The sequence below is a fragment of the Alosa pseudoharengus genome, unplaced genomic scaffold (assembly GCF_046254945.1).
Source record: "Alosa pseudoharengus isolate Yale_2024_CS ecotype anadromous, Long Island Sound unplaced genomic scaffold, YU_APseudo_1.1 YU_APseudo_1.1_scf_8, whole genome shotgun sequence".
Lineage (NCBI taxonomy): Eukaryota > Metazoa > Chordata > Actinopteri > Clupeiformes > Clupeidae > Alosa > Alosa pseudoharengus.
This window is the reverse complement of record NW_027468870.1, coordinates 22,926,877-22,947,510: the sequence shown is the minus strand read 5'-3', so window position 1 is coordinate 22,947,510 and position 20,634 is coordinate 22,926,877. Positions and strand designations below refer to the sequence as shown.

Sequence of the window (20,634 nt, the reverse complement as noted above, 5' to 3'; positions counted from 1 at the left end):
TTCCTATTGATTTATTGATTTTTCTGACAATTAAAGAAAACCGTCAGGGGAAAAAAAACTAAGAATATTATTAAAAAGTGATCTGCCTTGGATTGGTAGCTGTTTTAAGTAAGGCTCACTAACTTGAAGGTTTTAGCTGACGTCGACGACCAGTCATTTTGGATAATTTAAAATGCGATTATAATCATAAACCACCATGCTATTTCTTACACGAAAAATAACCACGTCTCAACCAGAGGTCAACACCCCTCACGGTTTAAATTCTGAACACTTGTCTCTTTGATCATGAATTAGTGGGCTTTTCATTAGATCCAATTAACTTCAATTAACGCGGCCTTTGAAAATGGAGAGAAAAACAACTGATGGAGCTGTCAAAGAAGTGACGAAGAGGAAAATTACTTAACCAGAGATGTTTGAAAGTGAAACGTCTTCTCGCGATGTTTTCGAAACGGTGTGGGAGTGTGCTTCTCATGCTAGAGAATGGAAAGTTGTTTTGAGGATTTGTACTAGCCAGTCTTGTAAACTAGTAAGCTAACAATCTAAGGACTCTCAGCTGAGCTGAGGGTTCAGCTATTTTCCTCAAATAATTGCATTGAAACCACAAGCTGATATTGCACAACGTTTGCGAACAACACCGTAAACACTTCCGTGTGGCTTAATAGGGCTTTAGAGGACCAAGCTCTGACAGTCTCGTCGTCGCCAAGATTTATGGAAAAGACTGCTAATTTAGCTCTGAGGAATTAGCCAAAGGAGTTGGCTGGGAGTTGCTTTTTGCTAGTAAAAGTGGTGTTTCACGCGAATCAACACATAGAAATTGTAACATCTGGACAGATGTTAGCCTTGACATCAATGGAGCAAATGCGACTAAGTTGCCAGTTGAACACTTCGTGATTGGTGGATCATCCTAGATTAAACGGCGGGACTGGAAAAGTCAACTATGCTAGTCAACTCTCAGCGTTGACTCTGGGACTGAAATCTCTTCCATTCCTTTCCGTCTAGTTGATGGCTAGACGTTAGATGGCTAGCTCTTCGAGAAAGGGCGACGAAGGATAAACATGAATTCCGCTTACAACTGTACCTGTCGGCTTACTATTTTAAGCCGCTGATCTTTGTAAAACCATGACATCAGTTTTGTGGTCGCCGCGGTGCGTAAATTACATTTAAAGTTAAAATAATCTGTACCTCCCTGAAAATCCTATCCATGCTCGGACGAGGTAAAGAGGCACTGGTCGGAGTCAAGAAAAGCTCACAAAGTGGGATTGTGACAAATAAGTTTATTTCTTAAAACCCGTAGCTACTTGGGACGCATTTACGAGAGCAAGACTTAGTGAAACACTCCAATTATGGATTCTTCACTCAAACAGGCTTTAAAGAGACCTCCATCGCGACGAACAGCAGAGGTAAGTGAAATTGACTTCATAACTAAGTTAAATTAAAGTGGTCTGAATTGTACGACTTCGGACTCAGACATGGAGACATTTACCACAACTTTGCTTTTTCGTTCTCTCTCCTCCCTCCCTCTGTCTCATATCAGAGCTGGCGTCACTTCTGACAGATAAAAAAGTAAACGCGCCAAACATGCCAGCTAATACGAGTACTCTTCTTACCTATCTCATCTTTGGTTATCAGCTTGCTAGTTTCAAATCCGTTAACTCATAATAAGGAGTGCATTTGTGGGACGGATTTGATTTTAGTGTAACTTGCATGCCTGCACGCATGGTATCATGACTAGAGTTCTCTGTTTATCCTAAGAGTTCTGTAAATGGCCTAAAAGGAATAGGTTTCCAAATGAACGTGATGTCCAGACAGTAGCATAACCATTCTGGGCACTTATTCAAATCACGGGGGTGGCATTAGAAAAGTTAACATTACAGAATTTCTTTCACATAACATTGCCCTACTCACAGGCTAGGTTGGAACCCAAACCTTCTTACATGTGCCTAACTCGTGCAAATAGTTTGACAGGGGCAAAAACTGATCGTAGATCGGAGACTGTATGAAGATGCAGCGATGCTTACAAGAATTCAGGACCTACTGTAGATGAAATCATAGATGAAATCCAGGCAATATAATAGAATATGTAATCATGGTATATAAGCTATACTACACATTTGGCCTCTGGTTATAACAATTCATTTGCAATTTCATTGACATGACATGACCCACAGTTGACAAACCCATTGTAGGCAGCCTGTCGGTACTAGGCCTACCTGTCAGTAGTCTTCAGTACCTTATCAGAGGGGTGCCCCCCCCCCCACATCAGGTGGCCTAATCTAGAAGTAATCTTTGTACCATTTGGCCTAAGTAGGTTGGACTGTTCCAATGATTGGCATTTGATTTGGACTCTTGACTCATTGTAATGTTTTAAAGCAGTAAACTTGCACTTAAGTTCTTTAAATGAAGACTTAAATAAGAGTGAAAAGGCTATGGAGTGCTGGCAGCTTAGAACTTTGTTTGACTTTTGGAGATCCGATTTCTTGACTGACCTGAATTATAGATGAAAAATTATAGGGATGAAATACCTTAGGGACTCTTTGAATGCCTGCAGTCTTTGATCAGTGAAAAGAGGTAACTGCGTACCTGTGAGTGACTGTCAGTGCTGATGTCTGCGCCCCTGTCTATCCTGTCTTCACTGGGGCTACGTGCTTTTCAGTTACACTGTTAGCGCATTTCAAATGTGTTTATCGTGTGGATGGAGGGTGTCGCCTTCTATAAATAACGCTGTAACTGTATAGAGAAAAATCTTGCATTTCAGATATTGTTTAGGTCTATGTGTGATTTTGGTTTCTCAAACTTGTACACACTGGGAAACTTCTCCAGAATGTTGATAAAGCGTATGAGCTGTGAAAGACAGGAGATCTGGAGACCTATCTCTGTCATCCTTGGTCTCTTAGGCTTTTGCCTCTTCTTGACACTGATGTTTAAAAATTGTTTGAAAAAATTGTGAAACTCAGAAACCGTCGGATAAGTTGTAGCCTATCCCTAGAACACCTCTCTCGATCACCACCCGTCAAATGACCTCAAATACCAGTCCACATATTCGAGCTTCTGCCTTTCAGGCTTCTTTCAAAGGTGAAATAAAATCATCTAAAGAATGTGAAGGAACTTGTGGACCTAGTGTGTAAACATGACCAGCATCTGACCTGCATTCTGAAAGCCCCCTTTGTAGCGCTAATAAAATCCCCAAGGTTCGGATAAAGTAAAGCAATTTATCGCTGTAGGTTAGTCTGGGGAACAGGTGTGAAATGCAGACTAAGGAGAATAGAGTGCGCAGTTTGTCCACTGACCCTTTAGGCCTTTCAGCTGTCTAAGAGATGAGATGGCTTTACCTTATCGCAGGTGAAAGGGATAACTTTGTCCTGAGTGACCTGCCCGTCATATGTTAATGCCACTCTCTCTGAAAAGGGCATTGTTTTGGACTAAATTCAAATGTTATGTTTTGTGGTTATTGACTATAGCATTCAGTATATGTAAAGCAGCTGGGTAGTGAATTCTTTCCTGTTGTTTGGGTGTGAGAAAGTGCATTCCCCCAGGCCTGTACACAGCTGGTGAAATCACTGGATATTAGCAGCCAACACGGTACAGCAGCCAAAATTAGCCTAGTTTATTATTCTTATACCATGTTTGTAATAACATCACTTTCAAAAATGTTTTAGAAATATTATGCTCATTATCAAAAATATACTTACATCCAGCAAGTGTAATCAATGTTCAGTTATCAAAATGGGCAATAGACAAATTGTTATCAAGGAAATAGATGTTAGTGAAATAAACAACCAAACTTTGCCTGATTATCTTATTAAATTATCTTGACTTTTGTCGCTTGTGTTACATTTGTAGGGCAGATACTATGTGCATGTTGAAAATGTCCATAATATCATATCTGTCATTTATGGTACACCATGTGTTTAGCTATAATTACCAGTTACCGTGGTGCTGTTTTGACCCAAATCATCAAATTGCCTTTGTAGAGGATGTGATTGATATGGCTGATTAACTAATTGATCTGGCTAATTGACAGAGCCGGACAGTAACGGAGTACATTTACTGAAATACAGTACTTGAGTACAGTTTTGAGGGATCTGTACTCGAGTATCATTTTTGGGGAGTAGCCTACTCATGACTTTACTCAAGTACATTTGAGAGGCAAATATTATACTCTTTACTCCACTACATTTCTATCCATAACCGTGAGTACCCGTTACTTCTTCTAAAAAAAAGGAAAAAAGAAAAATCTCGGAAACCCTCAATTTGTTGTTTCCCTCTCAAACGTGATTGGATTGTGCAGGCGCCACTGATTGGGACAGCCTATCAGTAATCACCTTCAGCTTTCCGCCAAAGTCAACTCCATGGTTAGATTTAGATAAGAGACGAAACCATGGACGAAACAATGGATGAAGATGCAGCAGGTCCATCCCGGGAATGTGCCAACCTGTGGCCCCACCTCGCCAGACTATTTCAATTTTCTGAACAAGTTAATGATCGTTTTCGCTTCAAGTGTTTCCATTACAAAATAGTATTTTGTATTTGTAATACTGCCCATCCCTGGCAACATGGTAAAAAGATGAAAATGACTTGATTTTACTTTCAATTCCTTTTACATTCTCCAAGGTATTAACATTAAATTGTTTCATAACTCCATGTAGGATGTTTCTGTACATAAATGTAAGCACTGTGGCAGTAGTAATGCAATATTTAGAAAAACACTCTTGTACTCTTGATACTCAAGTAGCCTACTTTTAAAAACAAGTACTTTTACTTAAGTAGACATCTGACTGTTGTACTTTTACTTGTACTTGAGTAAAATTTAGCAAAGGGTATCTGTACTTTTACTCAAGTAATGAAGCTGTGTAGGCCTACTCTGTCTGCCTCTGCTAATTGACCTGATTGAGCAGCCGTTCTGAAAGTGGTCAAATTATTGGGCGTGGCCGCCTACTCTTACTTATGTCCCTCCCTTTCTACTCACTCAGCAAAAAAATTATTGCTGATAGTATTTTATTGTGTAGCCTACATCTCTGACTTTGCTGTGACCAGAGCTCTTTAAATATACTAAAGAAAGCAGTAGCTGTGCTGTGTTAGCAGGCTGAGTGAATGTAGCATGTACACACACAGTGCATGTCAGCACTGCTGGAATGGCACGGGTTTTCTCTTTGGTCAAGAAGGTAGTTGTAAGACACACTTTAGTTGTGGTGCACAGATGAATATGACAAACAAAATGGTGTTAGTTAGGTCGATTTAGTTTTCTCGTAGATGTTGCGCATAGTACAGTTCAGTTGTGTGTAGAGATGTAACGATTACCAGTGTAATGGTAAACCGCGATAAAAATGTTAACGATAACAATTACCGTTTTCATTTCAAATATCATAATTATCATTGTTGATTACCATGGTGTGGAAACCGAGTGTTTAATACCTCCCAGCTTCATCTGAGTCTGCTTTTGACATACAGTAGGCCTGGTACAATGAAACAAAATTTGTACCCTACTGATTCTGTTTTCTAATTGATGGTTTTAACTGCGATCCTGCGAACCTGATTTTAAAAGGCGGAACATTTTCACCACAAAACGTGCACTGTATGATGTAGCCACTCTGCGTCTTTCTATGTTCGTGTCCACATTAAATCCATTCCACTCACGTTATCAGGAGAATACAGTAGCCTAAAGTTTTATTTCAAACACTTACTTTGGTCTCACTCATTGGATCCAAATAACAGAAATAGCAAGCTCCAAGTCATGGGTAAGTTAAGCTATAAGCATATAGCCAATTAAACATGACCAAGGAAAAAGTGAACGGGACACTTTTTGAGACTATTTCAGCTTGTGTAGGCCTATCAGTGCTTTCTGAACATATTTGTAAAAATACCGTTATAATACCGAAAACCGTGATCATTTTGGTCACTATAACCGTGAGGTTAAATTTTCATACCATTTCATCCCTAGTTGTGTGTGACATGATTCATCCAGCGCAGTCCATCATGATGGTTTCCTAATACGAGTTGCTCAGTGATTCTCATAGGTCGTAGTAGTGTTTGTGAATTCCAAATCTGCTTAGAGAGACCCATATCTGTGAATGTAACATTCTGCTTCAAAATAGAGAGAGAATAACAACTGTTGTTTCTTTTGGAGTCTAAAGTGCCCTCAGTTCTGTTGTAAAACAGACACATCTCAAAGTCCGTCTGTTTAGATCGGCCTGTCTGCTGTACAGCATGCTCTACTTTTCAGGCCCAAGAAATAGCTGACTCACCGTTTAGCCCGCATCGACTAACCTACTACTGCCTGATTTCAGCACATCTCTCCTCCCAACTTCACCACATTAAACAAAACTGTCAGGCACTTGATTTGCTGTTCACCACCCTGTGAAAAGGACAGGCATCCACTCTATTTTAGGGCCCAGCTTAACATTTTGAACACGGACGCTCTGACACAGCAAGCTTTATCTGATAACAGCACAGCATGTGATTTGAGTAGCCCTGTGTATCACTATTCAACTTTGTTGGTTGTGCAAAGGCAAGTAAAATGTGACCACTCAATCAGCTGCACAGCATATGTTTTGAGTAGCACAGCAGATCACTATTCAACTCTGTTGGTTATGCAAAGCCAAGTAAAATGTGACTATTCTATTTTAAACAATCATGACTTGTAAGTGTCTTGGCAGATGTCTTTAGTGTGCTTAAGGAAATGGGTTGAGCTGTCATAAAAGTGACTTTGATCTGATTTGTATTTTGTGTAGTCAGAGGCTGTTCTTTTCGTTAAAAAAAGAAAAAAGTTTTACGCCTTGTGTATATTTTATTAAAATAGCTTTGATAGTTGTGGTGGAAAATATATTTATTACACTATTGTTAATGAGCAGTGCATTCGGAATGCTGTTATATGCTATGATGCTAAATGAATGACATTTTTGTGCTCAGCTTGTAAAAAGGGGGTTCATAACAAAAGAATAAGATTTCTTAGATGTAGACTGCAAGTCTAGCCTAATTAATTCAATAGACTGGGATAAGCAGACTCAAGGAACAAGGCAGGACTGAAGCATCAGTAGTGTGGCTTCAGAGGCCTTCATTTGGAGTTGCTAGTATTGACAGCTCTGGGAAACTGAATCTAGTTGGCAAGAAGTATGACCTGAATCTGGATCTTGTGCAATATAATGACAAGTAATGTAGGCTCAGGCTGTTTTTTTTGTACAGCTGTTTATGGTATGTGTTTTGAGGGCATTTGCTTGATTAAATACAAGCTCCAACATGACCGACAATTTTGCGACTCGCTGTTGTTACTACCCAACATGAATGTTGATTGGTTGTGAATTGCTGTTGTGACTACCCAACATAAATGTTGATTGGTTGTGAATTGCTGTTGTGACTACCCAACATGAATGTTGATTGGCTGTGAAGTCTTGTTTTCTTTGGTTGGAAGCTCCCTTATGCAGCGTTCTTGATTATTTTTAATCTCATAAATGAAGTTAAAGCATGGACTACGCCTAGTTAGTTTGCTATCAATGACACTAGAGTCTAATGACTAGACTAATTTAGTCTAGACTAGTGACTAGACAGTAGAAAGCCATGAAATTATATGGTCAGGTAGAACCCAAAAGTTGTGCATGTGTGACATCACTTGCTCAGTTGATAAAAAATAAAATATGTGACTGTTTGAAATCCTGAATATTGCATTTCTTGATCATGTTCAATGTAGCCTATTCGATTATTCAAAAAACCCTCATTCAGATGGTTCTTGACGTATGTACTCACTTTTAAGCATTTGCCCTTGAGTCTGTAGCTCCACCGCAGTTTTGACGTGTCTGAGATCAGAAAGAATGAAGCCTGACTTGAAGGGAGGGTTGCAGTCCTCCTGACACCTACTTAATGTGCGTAGCAGGAATGCCGTGTAGACGCCCAGGGAATGAAGTGTCCTTCCCTGAGGTGGTATCTCTGTAGTTACTGTGTGAAGGACTGTTTGCGCACCCTGGGAGCATTGAGTGACTACCGGATGATCCATGTTTGCACGGAACGAAGAGAACTAATCCACCGTAGCTTCAAGGGGTTTTGTGCCGCAGTGCCATTTTCAGCACGGACTTTTGATGCAAGGATGCAACCTTTGTTTACACTCACATGATGAGAATGGAAAGAATAAATATTGACAATATAGTGCACGTCATACAGTTTCATGACTCATGTCATGGCTCAGTAAGCAGATACTCATACTTAGCAGCTAGTCAGCCAGTTCATACCTAAAGGTTTTACTAAAACAAACAAACAAACAAACAAACTTAGGCTATTTATATTTAGATATTTTGGACCATATTTACATTATACCACACTCATATAGCACTACATAGTATATCTTCTGTGCTTGTGCCCATATTTACATTTACAAATGTTTTCTATTTGCTTTTCTCAGAAAACAAAGCACTCAAACACTACATAATAATCCGTGACGTGGCTATCATAATCTAATATCAAATGTTGTTGGTGAACACTAAGGCTGCACCCCACTTTATTGGCCCCTGTCCCTGTAGCCTGTGCTGCATTGTGTTGGTTGGTAGGCCTACTGTGAGTCTGGAATCTGCCTCCTACGTGAGGTCTGGACTCGGCCTACGGCACTCACTGGCACACAGTAAGGCCCATTGTGCTGACCCCATGAGAGAGAGAGAGAGAGAGAGAGAGAGAGAGAGAGAGAGAGAGAGAGAGAGAGAGAGAGAGAGAGAGAGAGAGAGAGAGAGAGAGAGAGAGAGAGAGAGAGAGAGAGAGAGAGAGAGAGAGAGAGAGAGAGAGAGAGAGAGAGAGAGAGAGAGAGATTTTCAGTCTTGATGTGGGAGCTCCAAGCTTGGGGTCATGACCTGGGAAATGCTTCCTTAGCGAGAGAAGAGAGAGCGATGGATAGTCATGTGTCTCTTTCTCTGAATCTCACTGTGGGAGCACCAAAATACTCGGGGGTCATGACCTGGGAAATGCTTTCTTAGCTCCACCTCGCTAAATTCCCCTGACTATTATTTAAAAAAAGATGACTCAAAAAACAACAACAATCTTTATTTATTGTGCATGTTTCTACATAGCACTTTTCTACATAGCATAAGGAAGCAAAATAAGAGAGGTTTGCTAGAAAAATATAAGACTAAATCAAACCTTCTTAGTTATGTATGACTCCATATGACCTTGACCTTTGTTGGTCTATCTGGCCTTCTTGGTGAGTCTGTCAGGTTTTATGAAGATCCTTCGACATGCTCAGGTCAGGATATTTTGATACTGTTCTGAAATTCAATCCATTTGAATAGGATATCTACTAGGAGAGATAAGGCTGTAAAAATCACAAAGATAGCAGATGCCATAATTTGCTTTGGTGGAAAATATACTCCAGAGATACATAGCTTTTGGAAAATACTGATATAATTACTAATACCCCCCCAAGTGGAAGTGAAAACTCCATTTTTGGACCTGTGGCTCATAGACTAAAGCGCTCGCATGTTTAGCATGGTGACCATCAGGCTTCGAGTACATTATAATGTTAAGAGGTCCACAGTCTGTTCCAGATGCGACCTTAACTTGACCTCAACGAGTGTAATGTGAGGAGAGAGCTGACAAGTTGGTGGACGGCGTCCATCTGTGGCTCCCAAGTAGTGTTCTTCCACAGCCGGCTACGCCTGCCCGATAAGACCGTGTGCCTGTGTGCCCAGAGCCATGCCCAGCTGAGCTGGCACAGGCCCTGAGTGTGTCTGCACTCGCCCTGTGTGAGCGTGTTGCCTGCCATCTGACTGTTTTCCCCCCCCTTCCCCCGGCTATTGAAAACGTCTCCCAAATCCTTTCATGCCATCCAACGACCCCCTCCACCTCTAGCCGGTGAGGGCTCAGCGTCTTTTAAAAGTGTCTATTTATTAATTCAGTAAAAACCTGTAAATCTGACACTAAACACTTTTTACTTTTTGACTTTTTTAGTGTCTTATGCAATCAAAGAAACCAGTCTATCAGCCTCTGGACGCTGTGTCTCACGCCCATCACTCTGAAATTCCACCCCCCCCCCCCTCCCTTTTTTTTTTGGTTGGCAAGCCAGAGCGTGTAGGCCTGTCAGAATTTGCATCTACTGTACAGGATTTCATTCCTGAAAGCAAGCAAGTAATTATAACCTCAAGGTACATTTACTTATGAACATTTAGTTATGCACATGTAACATTGTTACATTCATGAACATTTAGTCATGTCCAGTGACGGGTCAAATAATTTGTTGCATTTTACCATGAAGATGAAAAATATGTTCAGACGTTAGTTTTCTGGAAGGCCCTGACAACTATCCCCTCGCACTACCCTGGGATAGCATATCAGTTCCTTTCACCAGTCAAGTTCTCTGATCTTAGTTTAATCCTATCGTTGCATATCTGTTTGATATTTCAACAGCTTTAGCACATTGAAGACAGATCTGTTTATTGGTAGGGAGTAGGTTTAGTCTGACTAACCATGCTTAATGTTGGTTAGAAAGTAATCTAATTTGTAGTCAGGCTCTTCTCTCATCTTCTTTCCACTGAATTAGCAATGCCTCAGTTCTCCGTCCTAAGACGGTTTTGAATCTAGCATCATACGGTCTATTATTAACAAGGACCTTTTGCTGAACACGTCTCTTTTACCACTTGGCCTCAAGGATAGGAAAGGAAAGGAGGGTCATGCTGTTGTAAGTCATGAGTCCCTGGCTAGAGATCCTGATTGAGACCTGTGGTATTCAATTGGAACAGTGAGCACACGTAATAATGACCACTGCTGCTGCTCTCTCTCTTCGCCTACACGCGGCTGCTCCAGCTTTTTCCGTTTTCTTCGGTCGCTCTCAGGGCGGGGGCGGGGGTGGAGAGGGGGAGGGAGGGTGGGGGCAGGGTGTTGACGGAGTCGAAGTTTCGCGGAGTGGGTAACGTAAGGGCTACGAAGTAACCAAGATTATGTAACACAGAACTTTTTCCTCCACTCAGAATTGCCATGGTAACAGTTGGATTCTTGTTTTCCGTTGTATTTGTGTGTGTGTGTGTGTGTGTGTGCCCTGGACGTTTTTCCGTGGCGTAGTTCAGTTTGGTCTGGCTGCGGTCTGGCAGACGTGGTGAAGGGGGCAGCTGCCGTGGCAGAGTTTCTGCTCCTGTGTGCCCAGCTCTGTGCCCCTGGCATCCCCTGTGCCCGCGTCGTCATTCTCACCATCTCACTCGACTCGCTGCTCCTCACCAGCAATCTGCCAGTCACCTCTGAGCAGTGGGGCTGGAGCGGGATGTTCAAAACGATCCAGAGCTGCTGGGTCAAGTCTGTCAACAACGTGAAACAGACAGGAAAACGGTGGTTATAGCCTTCAGCACTCTGGCTTGTGTAGCCCTAGTTGTCATCATCTTGGGACATTGCAGAGACTATTGTATTAACTATTTTATGAGCTATGGCTATTTTATTTAAACTGTAAGATGTATATTGTGCTTCCATGCTTTATGTCAATTTATGAAACCATTCATTGTGTGTTTGTATAGGTGCATGTAGAGTATGTAACATTTTCATATCTGTGACATTCACACTAGACAGGATTTTCACTGTGGCAAATTGCTCTACCGTCATATCAAATCAAGATTGAAAAATAGACCTTACCAAGACATTTCCAATATTTATCTTAATTAATATTCAGATTTATGTACCTTTTTATTTGAGTAGTTCATTCTTTTTTTCCCAGCGGAATGAATGGATGGTAACTTTCTGTGAACTTGGTTCCAGTAGGGGGCAGCAGCACCTGCCTGCTAGTTTATCACAGAGACGGACACTCCGTGGCCTCTGAGCTCTGACTTGCGGTCTTTATTGCACGTCTCACTCGGTAGATCGTTGGTTGGCGGGACAGTATAACTGCAAGCAGGTGTGACATATTTTTGGCTCCTAGAGTCAGAGCAGAGAGACTCCGGTGAGGTTAGGACAGGTCACAGTGGAGGACCACTAGGGTCACAGGTCAGGGGTCAAGAAGCCCTCAGGACGGTGGGCACAGAAGTGTTGGGGGTGAAAAGGATAGTGAGTTAAATGAGGTTTAGCTAAGTGGGCTGCTAATTGTTTCAGATGAATAGCGTAGCGCTGAGCTACAGTGGTTTCACACTTGAATGCACTTTTCTGTGTATGTGTCTTTTTATTTTCTTTCTATCTGATGTTAGATTTGTTTGATGTTTTGGGTCAAGTAACAATTAGTCAAAATCTTGCTTTAAAAAAAAAAAAAAAAAGCTTGGCAATTTTGTTTATACAGGACATTTAACATTTAATGTATTTTACATAAATAATGGCAAAAAGAACATCCAAAAGGAAAAAAAGAACAAAGACAAACTGCGGCAGTCGAACCTGGGCCAAAAGCTAATGAGAGACTCATGGCGTCCTGGCGTGTAAGAAAGTGTCAGTGAGTTGTGTGGAGACGACTCCATGAAGCTGAGTTAATGTGCTCTCATTGGATTTGTCTGAATGACAGACGCTTTATTGAAAAGACTGGCATGGCTGACTTGACATCCTGTATCGGCTTTTGCTCCAGACTGATCAATGGGGCTGAGTTGAGTTTGGCGGGGTAGGTGTTTGGTGTGGGGGGGTGGGGGGGTGGGGGGGTGGTTGACTTTAGAGGTTTGGACTGGAGCGTCTCTGCTGTAGCTGGAGATCAGGGGGGTATTCCAAGTATGTGGTTTAGTGACAAACCTGGGTAAGTTAACTCGGAGTAAGTGGTAAACCTCCTAATAGAAGAGCTGTATGGCTTCATTCTCCTCACAAAACAATGTCATAGGGCTCTTGTTGTAGGAGGTTTACCACTTACTCCGAGACCGCATTTCATTCTATATCACTGCGCTACTACAACTCGATTGAATAGAAGTCGTATAAAACTGTATAATAGGAACACTATAGAAGGTAGAGGTAGTGCAGAACATCCTAGAAGTAGTTGCTATAGAAGTATTATAGTATTTTGGGACATATTATAGAAGTACTATAACTGTACTATAGGAATACTATAGATTCTAAGTATTATGCACTATCATCATAGAGCTATAGAAATGTGATGGCATTACGATTATAGTATTTCTTTTTTGTAAGAACTGAGCCAGCGGTCCTCTTCCGTGCTGCCCCCCCCCCCCCCCCCCATCTCCACGGCAACCCAGCCTCAGGGCTCTGACTGACCCTTGCGTAGCCTCCGGGTTCGGTGCTGAGGACCACATTGGGAGCTGGACTCACGTGTGGTCAATAAAGCTTTTTGTTTAGTTTCTATAAGCCCCTCGGGAGATTTTTTTTGTGCGTGTCTGTAACAAATTGGCCCTAAAATGAAGCTTAGACATCTGGGATGCATTGTCACTTTTTGATGTTGTGTTGCTGTCCTTTTAAATAACACTACACTCTTAATATTGACCTTAGAATGAATAAATGGCATGTTGTTACATTCCATGTATTTGAGAAAGTCTGTAAACAGATGTGCCTTGAAGTACACCATATCTTTATCTCCTTTCTATTTTATCACCCCTTACTTGTAGATAAGCCTACATATTTCGACTTGTTTCATATTGTGGAAATATGACTGGTCTGAAAACATTTATTTTCACTAAGTGGGCCTGTGCTCTTTAAAATCAAATCTACACCTTTGAACAGATTGGACCTAGTTGTTAGGTAGATTGAATCTAGTTGTTGATTGAAGGTTAAATTGTAACATTACAAGTAATTGTGCTAGGCTTGTTGTAAAAATCATAACATAAAACACAGCTTTGTATCTTCCTGTGGAGTTTTTGGATGGAGACATGAAGACCAGATTGCACGTCCCAAGCTTGCCGGGTTCAAAGCGCCTGCACTCCCTCTCTGGAGCCCTGCGGATGGGGGGATTAGAGCGGATCCCTGCGTGACATTGCCATGATCGTTTCTCAGGATTTCACCAGACTTCCGTCCGCTGCGGCTCCGCACAGGGCTTTCCCCCCCCCCCACCCCCTTTTCGCTGCTCCTCTCCACTCAACCCCGCTCTTCCTTGACAGCCTTTGAATCGGGTTACAGTTACACTCAGCTGCTGCCGTTTGGTTTGGTTTCCCCACCTCCAGGCTTCCTCCTCCGCAGCCCTGCGGCTCCTCCCGTCGTGTTGAAGCGGGGTGTCGGGGCAGCAGTGCAGTAGTAGCGCAGTGCAGGCTCCTCTGGACATGTTTCTCAGGGAATGGAATCTCCACCACTTTATCCCTCTATCGTGATTTTTCTAGTCAAGTTCAGATCTGAAAACGGATGAACTGCCAAAAAAGAAGCCATCGTGTGAAATGAAATCCTTGTCATGGACACCAGTTGGGCAAATGTGGTCTATATGAAGCCCAGGATTTTTTTGTTTTTGTTTTAAACTATGTATTTTATCTGGGCTTATATAGGCAATGCAATGCAGGGGTAGACAAGGTTGTGTTTCCACAGTGGTGCATGGGGTCAGACTAAACACTTTTTTTTTTAAACTGACTGTGTGTGTGTGTGTGTGGGGCACTCAAGCATGCCCTACACCTGTTAATGCTAGTTGCCCACACACTCAAAAGTCCCTCTGTCCCTATTGCGCCATCTGGCCACGCATATTTTTTCACATGCATTCTGCAGCCCATCGGCGCTACATGTTTGAACAGCTGTGCGTGATAATGGGCTATTTTAAGTGCTCTCTCTGTGTGTGCTGAGGAGAATAATAACATTTTAATGGGAAATTACCAACACCAACAACCCCGGAATTGCTCCTGACCCATTTTCTTTGGTCTGATATCCCCTCTGAAGCGCTTTCAAAGACTATAGAAATCTTTTAAGCCCTTTTATGTCTTAGGTGGATTGTAAACACAGAGGTGAAATGTTGTGTAAGGGGTGATCTCACTGGGCCAGGCGTAACCGTGTGTAGGCAAAGGTGCACGTCAGAGGAGACGGCTTGTTGGAATTTGGTAGTTAAGATAGCCGAGCCCTTTCATTGTTTCTACCCACATTTAGACCGAGTCAAATTCCTTATGACTATTTTTGCTTTGTTGACAGTCTCAGAAACATGAATTTGACTATTTCGAAATGTCTAAATTTGGACTGGTGCAAAGAGCCTGATGCAAAGATGTGCCCTTCAGAACGGCCCTGTCTGCATTTCTAATGGGGATGTGGTTTCACAGAAGATAACCTGATCGTCATAGAGCTGATTCATTTAATACTTAAGTGGTTTCTGGCTGGCTTTTGCACATAAGTGTTGCTATGCCTGTCATGATCATGAAATTTTAGTTAACAATTAATTATCTTACAAAAATGTGATTAACAATTAAATTGGCTATATCTGTCCATTTTATGTTACTTTAATAGTATAAACTTAATCACTATCAAAATATACACAGGCTACAGCTTGTGAAGAAGGGCCATTTGTTGGCCATTAAATATTCCACTCGTGTGTGGCAGTGCCATGGGCTTTTTAAATAAGGAAAAAACACTAACAGTGGTTGAGGGCAAAACATCCCACATAAGCCTCAGTGCTATGTCCTTGTCCCTTGTCACGTCCTGTCCTCCTTGTTAGTAGCTCTCTGTGTTGTATAGTCTTTTAGTCTACGCTGAGATGCCTTGCCTGGGTCTGTAATGTTTTGGTCTCTGTGCATTTGTGTGTAATGGGGAAACCATAATGATCTGAGCAGATGCTCCTTCATTCTTCCTCTTTCACATACAAATCTAACGCTTGCGTCACCACTCTTTTTCTGCTCTAGGATCTGAACAACATCTACTGCCACCTTTACCACATGGATGTACTGTCACACCTGAGAGAACACCAGCTAAGGTAGAGTACTGTCAGCACAGCGCATCTCTTTCTCTCTATCCATCTCTCTCTCTCTATCTATCTATCTATCTATCTATCTATCTATCTATCTCTCTCTCTCTCTCTCTCTCTATCCATCCTTCCACACACACACACACACACACACACACACACACACACACACACACACACACACACACACACACACTCACTTTCAACCACAAACCATCATGTTTGTTCCCCTTCCTGTCCTCTCATGAACCATCGTGCTTTATCTTCTCAGGTCCATGTGCACCTCAGCCAGATATGAGCGCTATGATGCCAACCACATCCTGTTCTAGTGAGTAAATACATCTTCCTGACATAAACAGCTGCTCTGCTCGTGACCAATCCTTTATAGCCTAAGTCACAGTCCTATATCAAAGATGGATCTAATCTTATTTTTAACAACACTTTGGTCCTTCGCCCTGTGACAGATATATGGTATTGAATTACATCACTGTGGGGTATCTGGTTTTATTACTCCTATAATGGAGATATTAGACGGGCCACCCATCCTCCGTTGTGTTTGTGATTCCACGTTGTGTTTCCTACATCAAGCTCCCATCTTGCACTCTGGTATCAGATCAGTGTGAGGATGGCCCAAACTGAGCATAAAACAAACATCCTGAGATTTCTCTGTTCTGAGTGCATCTCCCCTTATGATTCATTCCATGCCAAGTCACCTTGAAGTCCTAGCCTGGGTGTTCCCATGCTGCCTTGCCTTTGATTCCCGCTGCTAAGGCAGCCTGGAGACCATGGAGCAAATTTTCGCCTGAGATAGGGGACCAATCACAGAACAAGGGGGAAAGCAAGACGATGATGAGCTATGCACAGACGCATTTGATAGACATCCGTGGCACCCAATAAACGGATCTGGGCATTTTTTTCAAATACGAGAAAATTAACGCTTGGTTCCCAGACGACGTCTCATTGAGAAGTGGTGGCGCTAGCCAGGCTATTGAAGTCCCCAGATGACCCCCTTCAGTTATTTTATTCTTTATTGTTAATAATTCTTTACTGTTAATCTTTAACACCATTGAGAATACCTGGATAAAATGTCCTACTCTGAAGAACTGTGAAGAACTGAAACGGAGAGCATGTAATGTGGGGGCAGCCGTGGCCCACTGGTTAGCACTCTGGACTTGTAACCGGAGGGTTGCCGGTTCGAGCCCCGACCAGTGGGCCGCGGCTGAAGTGCCCTTGAGAAAGGCACCTAAAGGCACCTAACCCCTCACTGCTCCCCGAACGCCGCCGTTGTAGCAGGCAGCTCACTGCGCCGGGATTAGTGTGTGCTTCACCTCACTGTGTGTTCACTGTGTGCTGTTTGTGTTTCACTAATTCACCGATTGGGTTGACCCCTCACGGGATCAAAAAAGTATATATACTTATACTATATACTATACGTAATAATAAATATTGACCTCTATTAACTAAATAGCTGGACTAGCATGCAGTAGTTGTGGGTTCAATTCCCGGTTTCCACTGTTGTGCCCTTGAGCAAGGCACTTAAACCCAAGTTAAGTGCCCTTGAGCAAGGCACTTAACCCCAAGTTACTCCGGGGACAATGTAGTCCCTTGTAATAGAATAGACATATGTAAGTCACTTTGGATGAAAAGTGTTTGCTAAATGAATGTACATGTAAATGTAAATAAATATATACATGTTTTTTTAACTAAAAAAAAAAAGGAAAGTGGAATGTCTGCAATGATGCAAGAAATAAAATGTCCCTAATCTTCTGAATACAGAAGGTGACATGCCAACATTGGAAATCACCTATGATGGTGAAATTCCCCATATTTAATTTACTTGTACACCTTAATCATGTTTCAACTTTGTGGCCCGATAATTTCAGTTAATTATTTTGTTTTTGAAGCACACTGTCAGACCAGACCAGACCTTTGATATTTCAAAACACCATTCTTAAGACAATACTGTGTGATGCAATGCTGTGAACAGTAGTTTAGAATGTTGGTCCCAATCAAGTTGTGGAGAAACTACTGATGACGCCTATATCGTATTTCCCAACTAGAGTGGAACCTTTTCCCACAGTCTGACATCCTGTCCAACTGTATGCAACTGTAACAGTAAAATAATGTGAACCATCCAACTCTTGAAAAGGGGAACTAGTATGTGTGATTGTTCAGACCTCATTACAAACGTCCTGTCTACAGTGAACGATTTGGATACTCAGTGTCCTGGGTGTTAGAGTGGACGATTTGGATACTCCGTGTCCTGGGCGTAGACACTCATGTGTTTGTTTTCCTCCCACAGTCCGGATAACATCTCCACATGCTGGTACATCCTACTGTCCGGCTCGGTCTTCGTGAAGGAGCACATGTACTTGGCGCGCTGCTGGTACGTCCCCCACCTCTGCTAACACAAAAGCCTCGTGGTCATAACTGATAAGCAGAAATACTGAGGAACCAACCATGTGGCAACCCATCCCTGCTCTTCACTGGAAATTCATGGCTAATGCTAAAATTCTTTGCTTCCTTTTTTTGGGGGTTACCAACATGCTGAATCAGAATCAGAATTCACAGAGTTTCCTCTCATATTATAGTTGTACAAAAGGGTGATGGGTGTTTATTGTGACTGAAACTGTAGTGTTTAGTTTAGCAAATTATGTCTTTGAGGCCTTATCTGGTGGCAAAGTGTTGTCTCTGCCGTCAGTCCTTTCCCTGTGTGTAAGTATCAAGGGCAGACACAAGCAAAGGCAACTTTTAACAAGGAACAAAGAGTCGTTACATACATTTTGCACAATTTTATGCAAAATGATTGTATTAGACCAATGTTTTTTTTGTTGTCAGTTTATTTCTTTATCACGTCCATTATACACATACCACCTAGATGTGTGTTAAAGGAACACGCCACCCAATATCAGTAGTAATATATGTTCTTACCTTAACTTTTACGAGTTGAGTCATACCTCTCCCGTGTCGGTACGTGCACTCAAATGCATCCACGTTTTTCCTACTTAAATACAGTTGCACGAGTAGTTGATAAAAATGTGTAAGGTCACACAAAAAAAAGGTCATTCCCGTTAGCTTTTGTAAAATCAAAATCAGCTTCTTTATGTTAGACTATCAACTTAGATTGTAGAGGTTCGCTTTAGATTAAATTCCCTTTGCTCTCCCCCATTAATGCACTACTGGGGCAGCCGTGGCCTACTGGTTAGTGCTTCGGACTTGTAACCGGAAGGTTGCTGGTTCGAACCCCGACCAGTAGGCACGGCTAAAGTGCCCTTGAGCAAGGCACCTAACCCCTCACTGCTCCCAGAGCGCCGCTGTTGTTGCAGGCAGCTCACTGCGTCGGGATTAGTGTGTGCTTCACCTCACTGTGTGTTCACTGTGTGCTGAGTGTGTTTCACTAATTCACGGATTGGGATAAATGCAGAGACCAAATTTCCCTGACGGGATTAAAAGAGTATACTTATACTTATACTATACAAGTTAAATGTTTTCTTTGTCAAATAAGAAAACAACAAACATCTCATTCAGCAGCACTGCTGCTCAGCTCTAAAAGGGGATCCAGCTGTTTGGAGGAAACTGAAAAAGGCAAGTGAGAAACGGAAAGGTGAAAAAACAGGAAAGGTGAAAACGTGGAGAGGAAGCACAGGGAGTCCAACGGTGTGATCAACATTCCCGCCAGAGCTGGAGCCGGCGTGTGAGGTCACCGCACAGGGCCTCAAGTGAAGCGGGGCAGAAGGAGTTGGGCAAGCACCAAGTGCCTGGAGCTCTGTGTGTGTGTGTGTGTGTGTGTGTGTGTGTGTGTGTGTGTGTCTGTGTGTGTGTCTGTGTGTGTGTGTGTGTGTGTGTGTGTGTGTGTGTGTGTGTGTGTGTGTGTGAGCGACACTGTGACTATACTGAGTGGCACGGGGTTGGTGGTTTTTCTTGTAAATGCATGGAAGAGTAAATGGTGGACTTTCATGTGTGGCAGAGTGAGTGTGTATGTGTATCTGTTCCAGCCCATGTATGACTGTTGATGAGCAGCAGAACGTTACTAGTTTATAGTGTGTATGCGTGAGTGTGTGTGTGTGAGAGAGAGAGGGAAAGAGAGAGAGAGGGAGAGAGAGAGGGAGCACAAGCGTAGGGGGATGGGGTTGTTGGGGATAGGGATGGTATGTGTGTGTGTGTGTGTGTGTGGTGTGGAATGCGGAACTCCTGGCAGGACTCTGACTGAGCCATGTGTTCCTGAGGCGGCAGCAGGCTCATGGACACATCCCGGCAGGAAATGAGCCCACACTGCTCAGACACTGACGACTCTGGACACACACACACACACTCAGTCACACACACACTCACTCACACACAGAGCGACCACCGGCTCAACATGGACACTCTTCTCATCAGATCTCCAACTCAACTCAACACATGGATTTTGGCTTAGGAACTCTGCTTTTATGGAAGTTGGATTTAGCTTTTCCATCACTGAGAAGAACAAGTCTTGTTCCAACATTTTGTCAATATCTGACAAGTTGACAGAAGAAAAACCATCTGATTCTGATTATGAAAACTGTGTTGGTGATTTCTCGAAAAACTCAAAATACGTATCTGTCATAGAGTGATGGCTTTTTTGAATCCAGCAAGGATGAAGGATTAAACACTTCTTTTGGATAACGTTTGAATGTCATGCTGTGTCCATCACATCTGTGCTTCTGGATGGTTTGGAATTCCCCTGTGTTGGTCTGTTGGGAAATGTAGGGTCTGCCCAGTGCTCTAGGGAGAAAAAAAAAGCAGTTTCAGCAACGGACATGTATGAGTCCATTATTTCACTTCAAAAAATCTCTCTGTAATCTCAGAAGGACTAGAGACTTCAGCCTCATCGAGTCCACAAGTAAGTGATCCACGTCTCTTAATGTGGCCTGCCGCCTTGTGGG

At 42.4% G+C, this 20,634-nt stretch overlaps 1 protein-coding gene across 7 annotated transcripts in view; it reads left to right on the top strand.

Annotated features, from left to right (window-relative positions):
* Nucleotides 1–493: 493 nt before the first annotated feature.
* The window catches only part of rapgef6 (Rap guanine nucleotide exchange factor (GEF) 6), a 90,187-nt gene continuing 70,046 nt past the window's right edge, over nucleotides 494–20,634 (top strand). For 4 of the 7 annotated variants that reach the window (XM_076275132.1, XM_076275133.1, XM_076275136.1 and 1 more), the window contains exons 1-4: nucleotides 494–1,400; nucleotides 15,666–15,736; nucleotides 15,999–16,055; nucleotides 18,030–18,113. In XM_076275132.1, the coding sequence (XP_076131247.1) occupies nucleotides 1,344–1,400; nucleotides 15,666–15,736; nucleotides 15,999–16,055; nucleotides 18,030–18,113 (269 nt within the window). In that variant the 5' untranslated portion in view covers nucleotides 494–1,343. Of the gene's footprint in view, nucleotides 1,401–15,665; nucleotides 15,737–15,998; nucleotides 16,056–18,029; nucleotides 18,114–19,897; nucleotides 20,592–20,634 lie in introns of those variants that run through there. The other 3 variants (XM_076275134.1, XM_076275138.1, XM_076275137.1) reach the window with 2 other exon arrangements.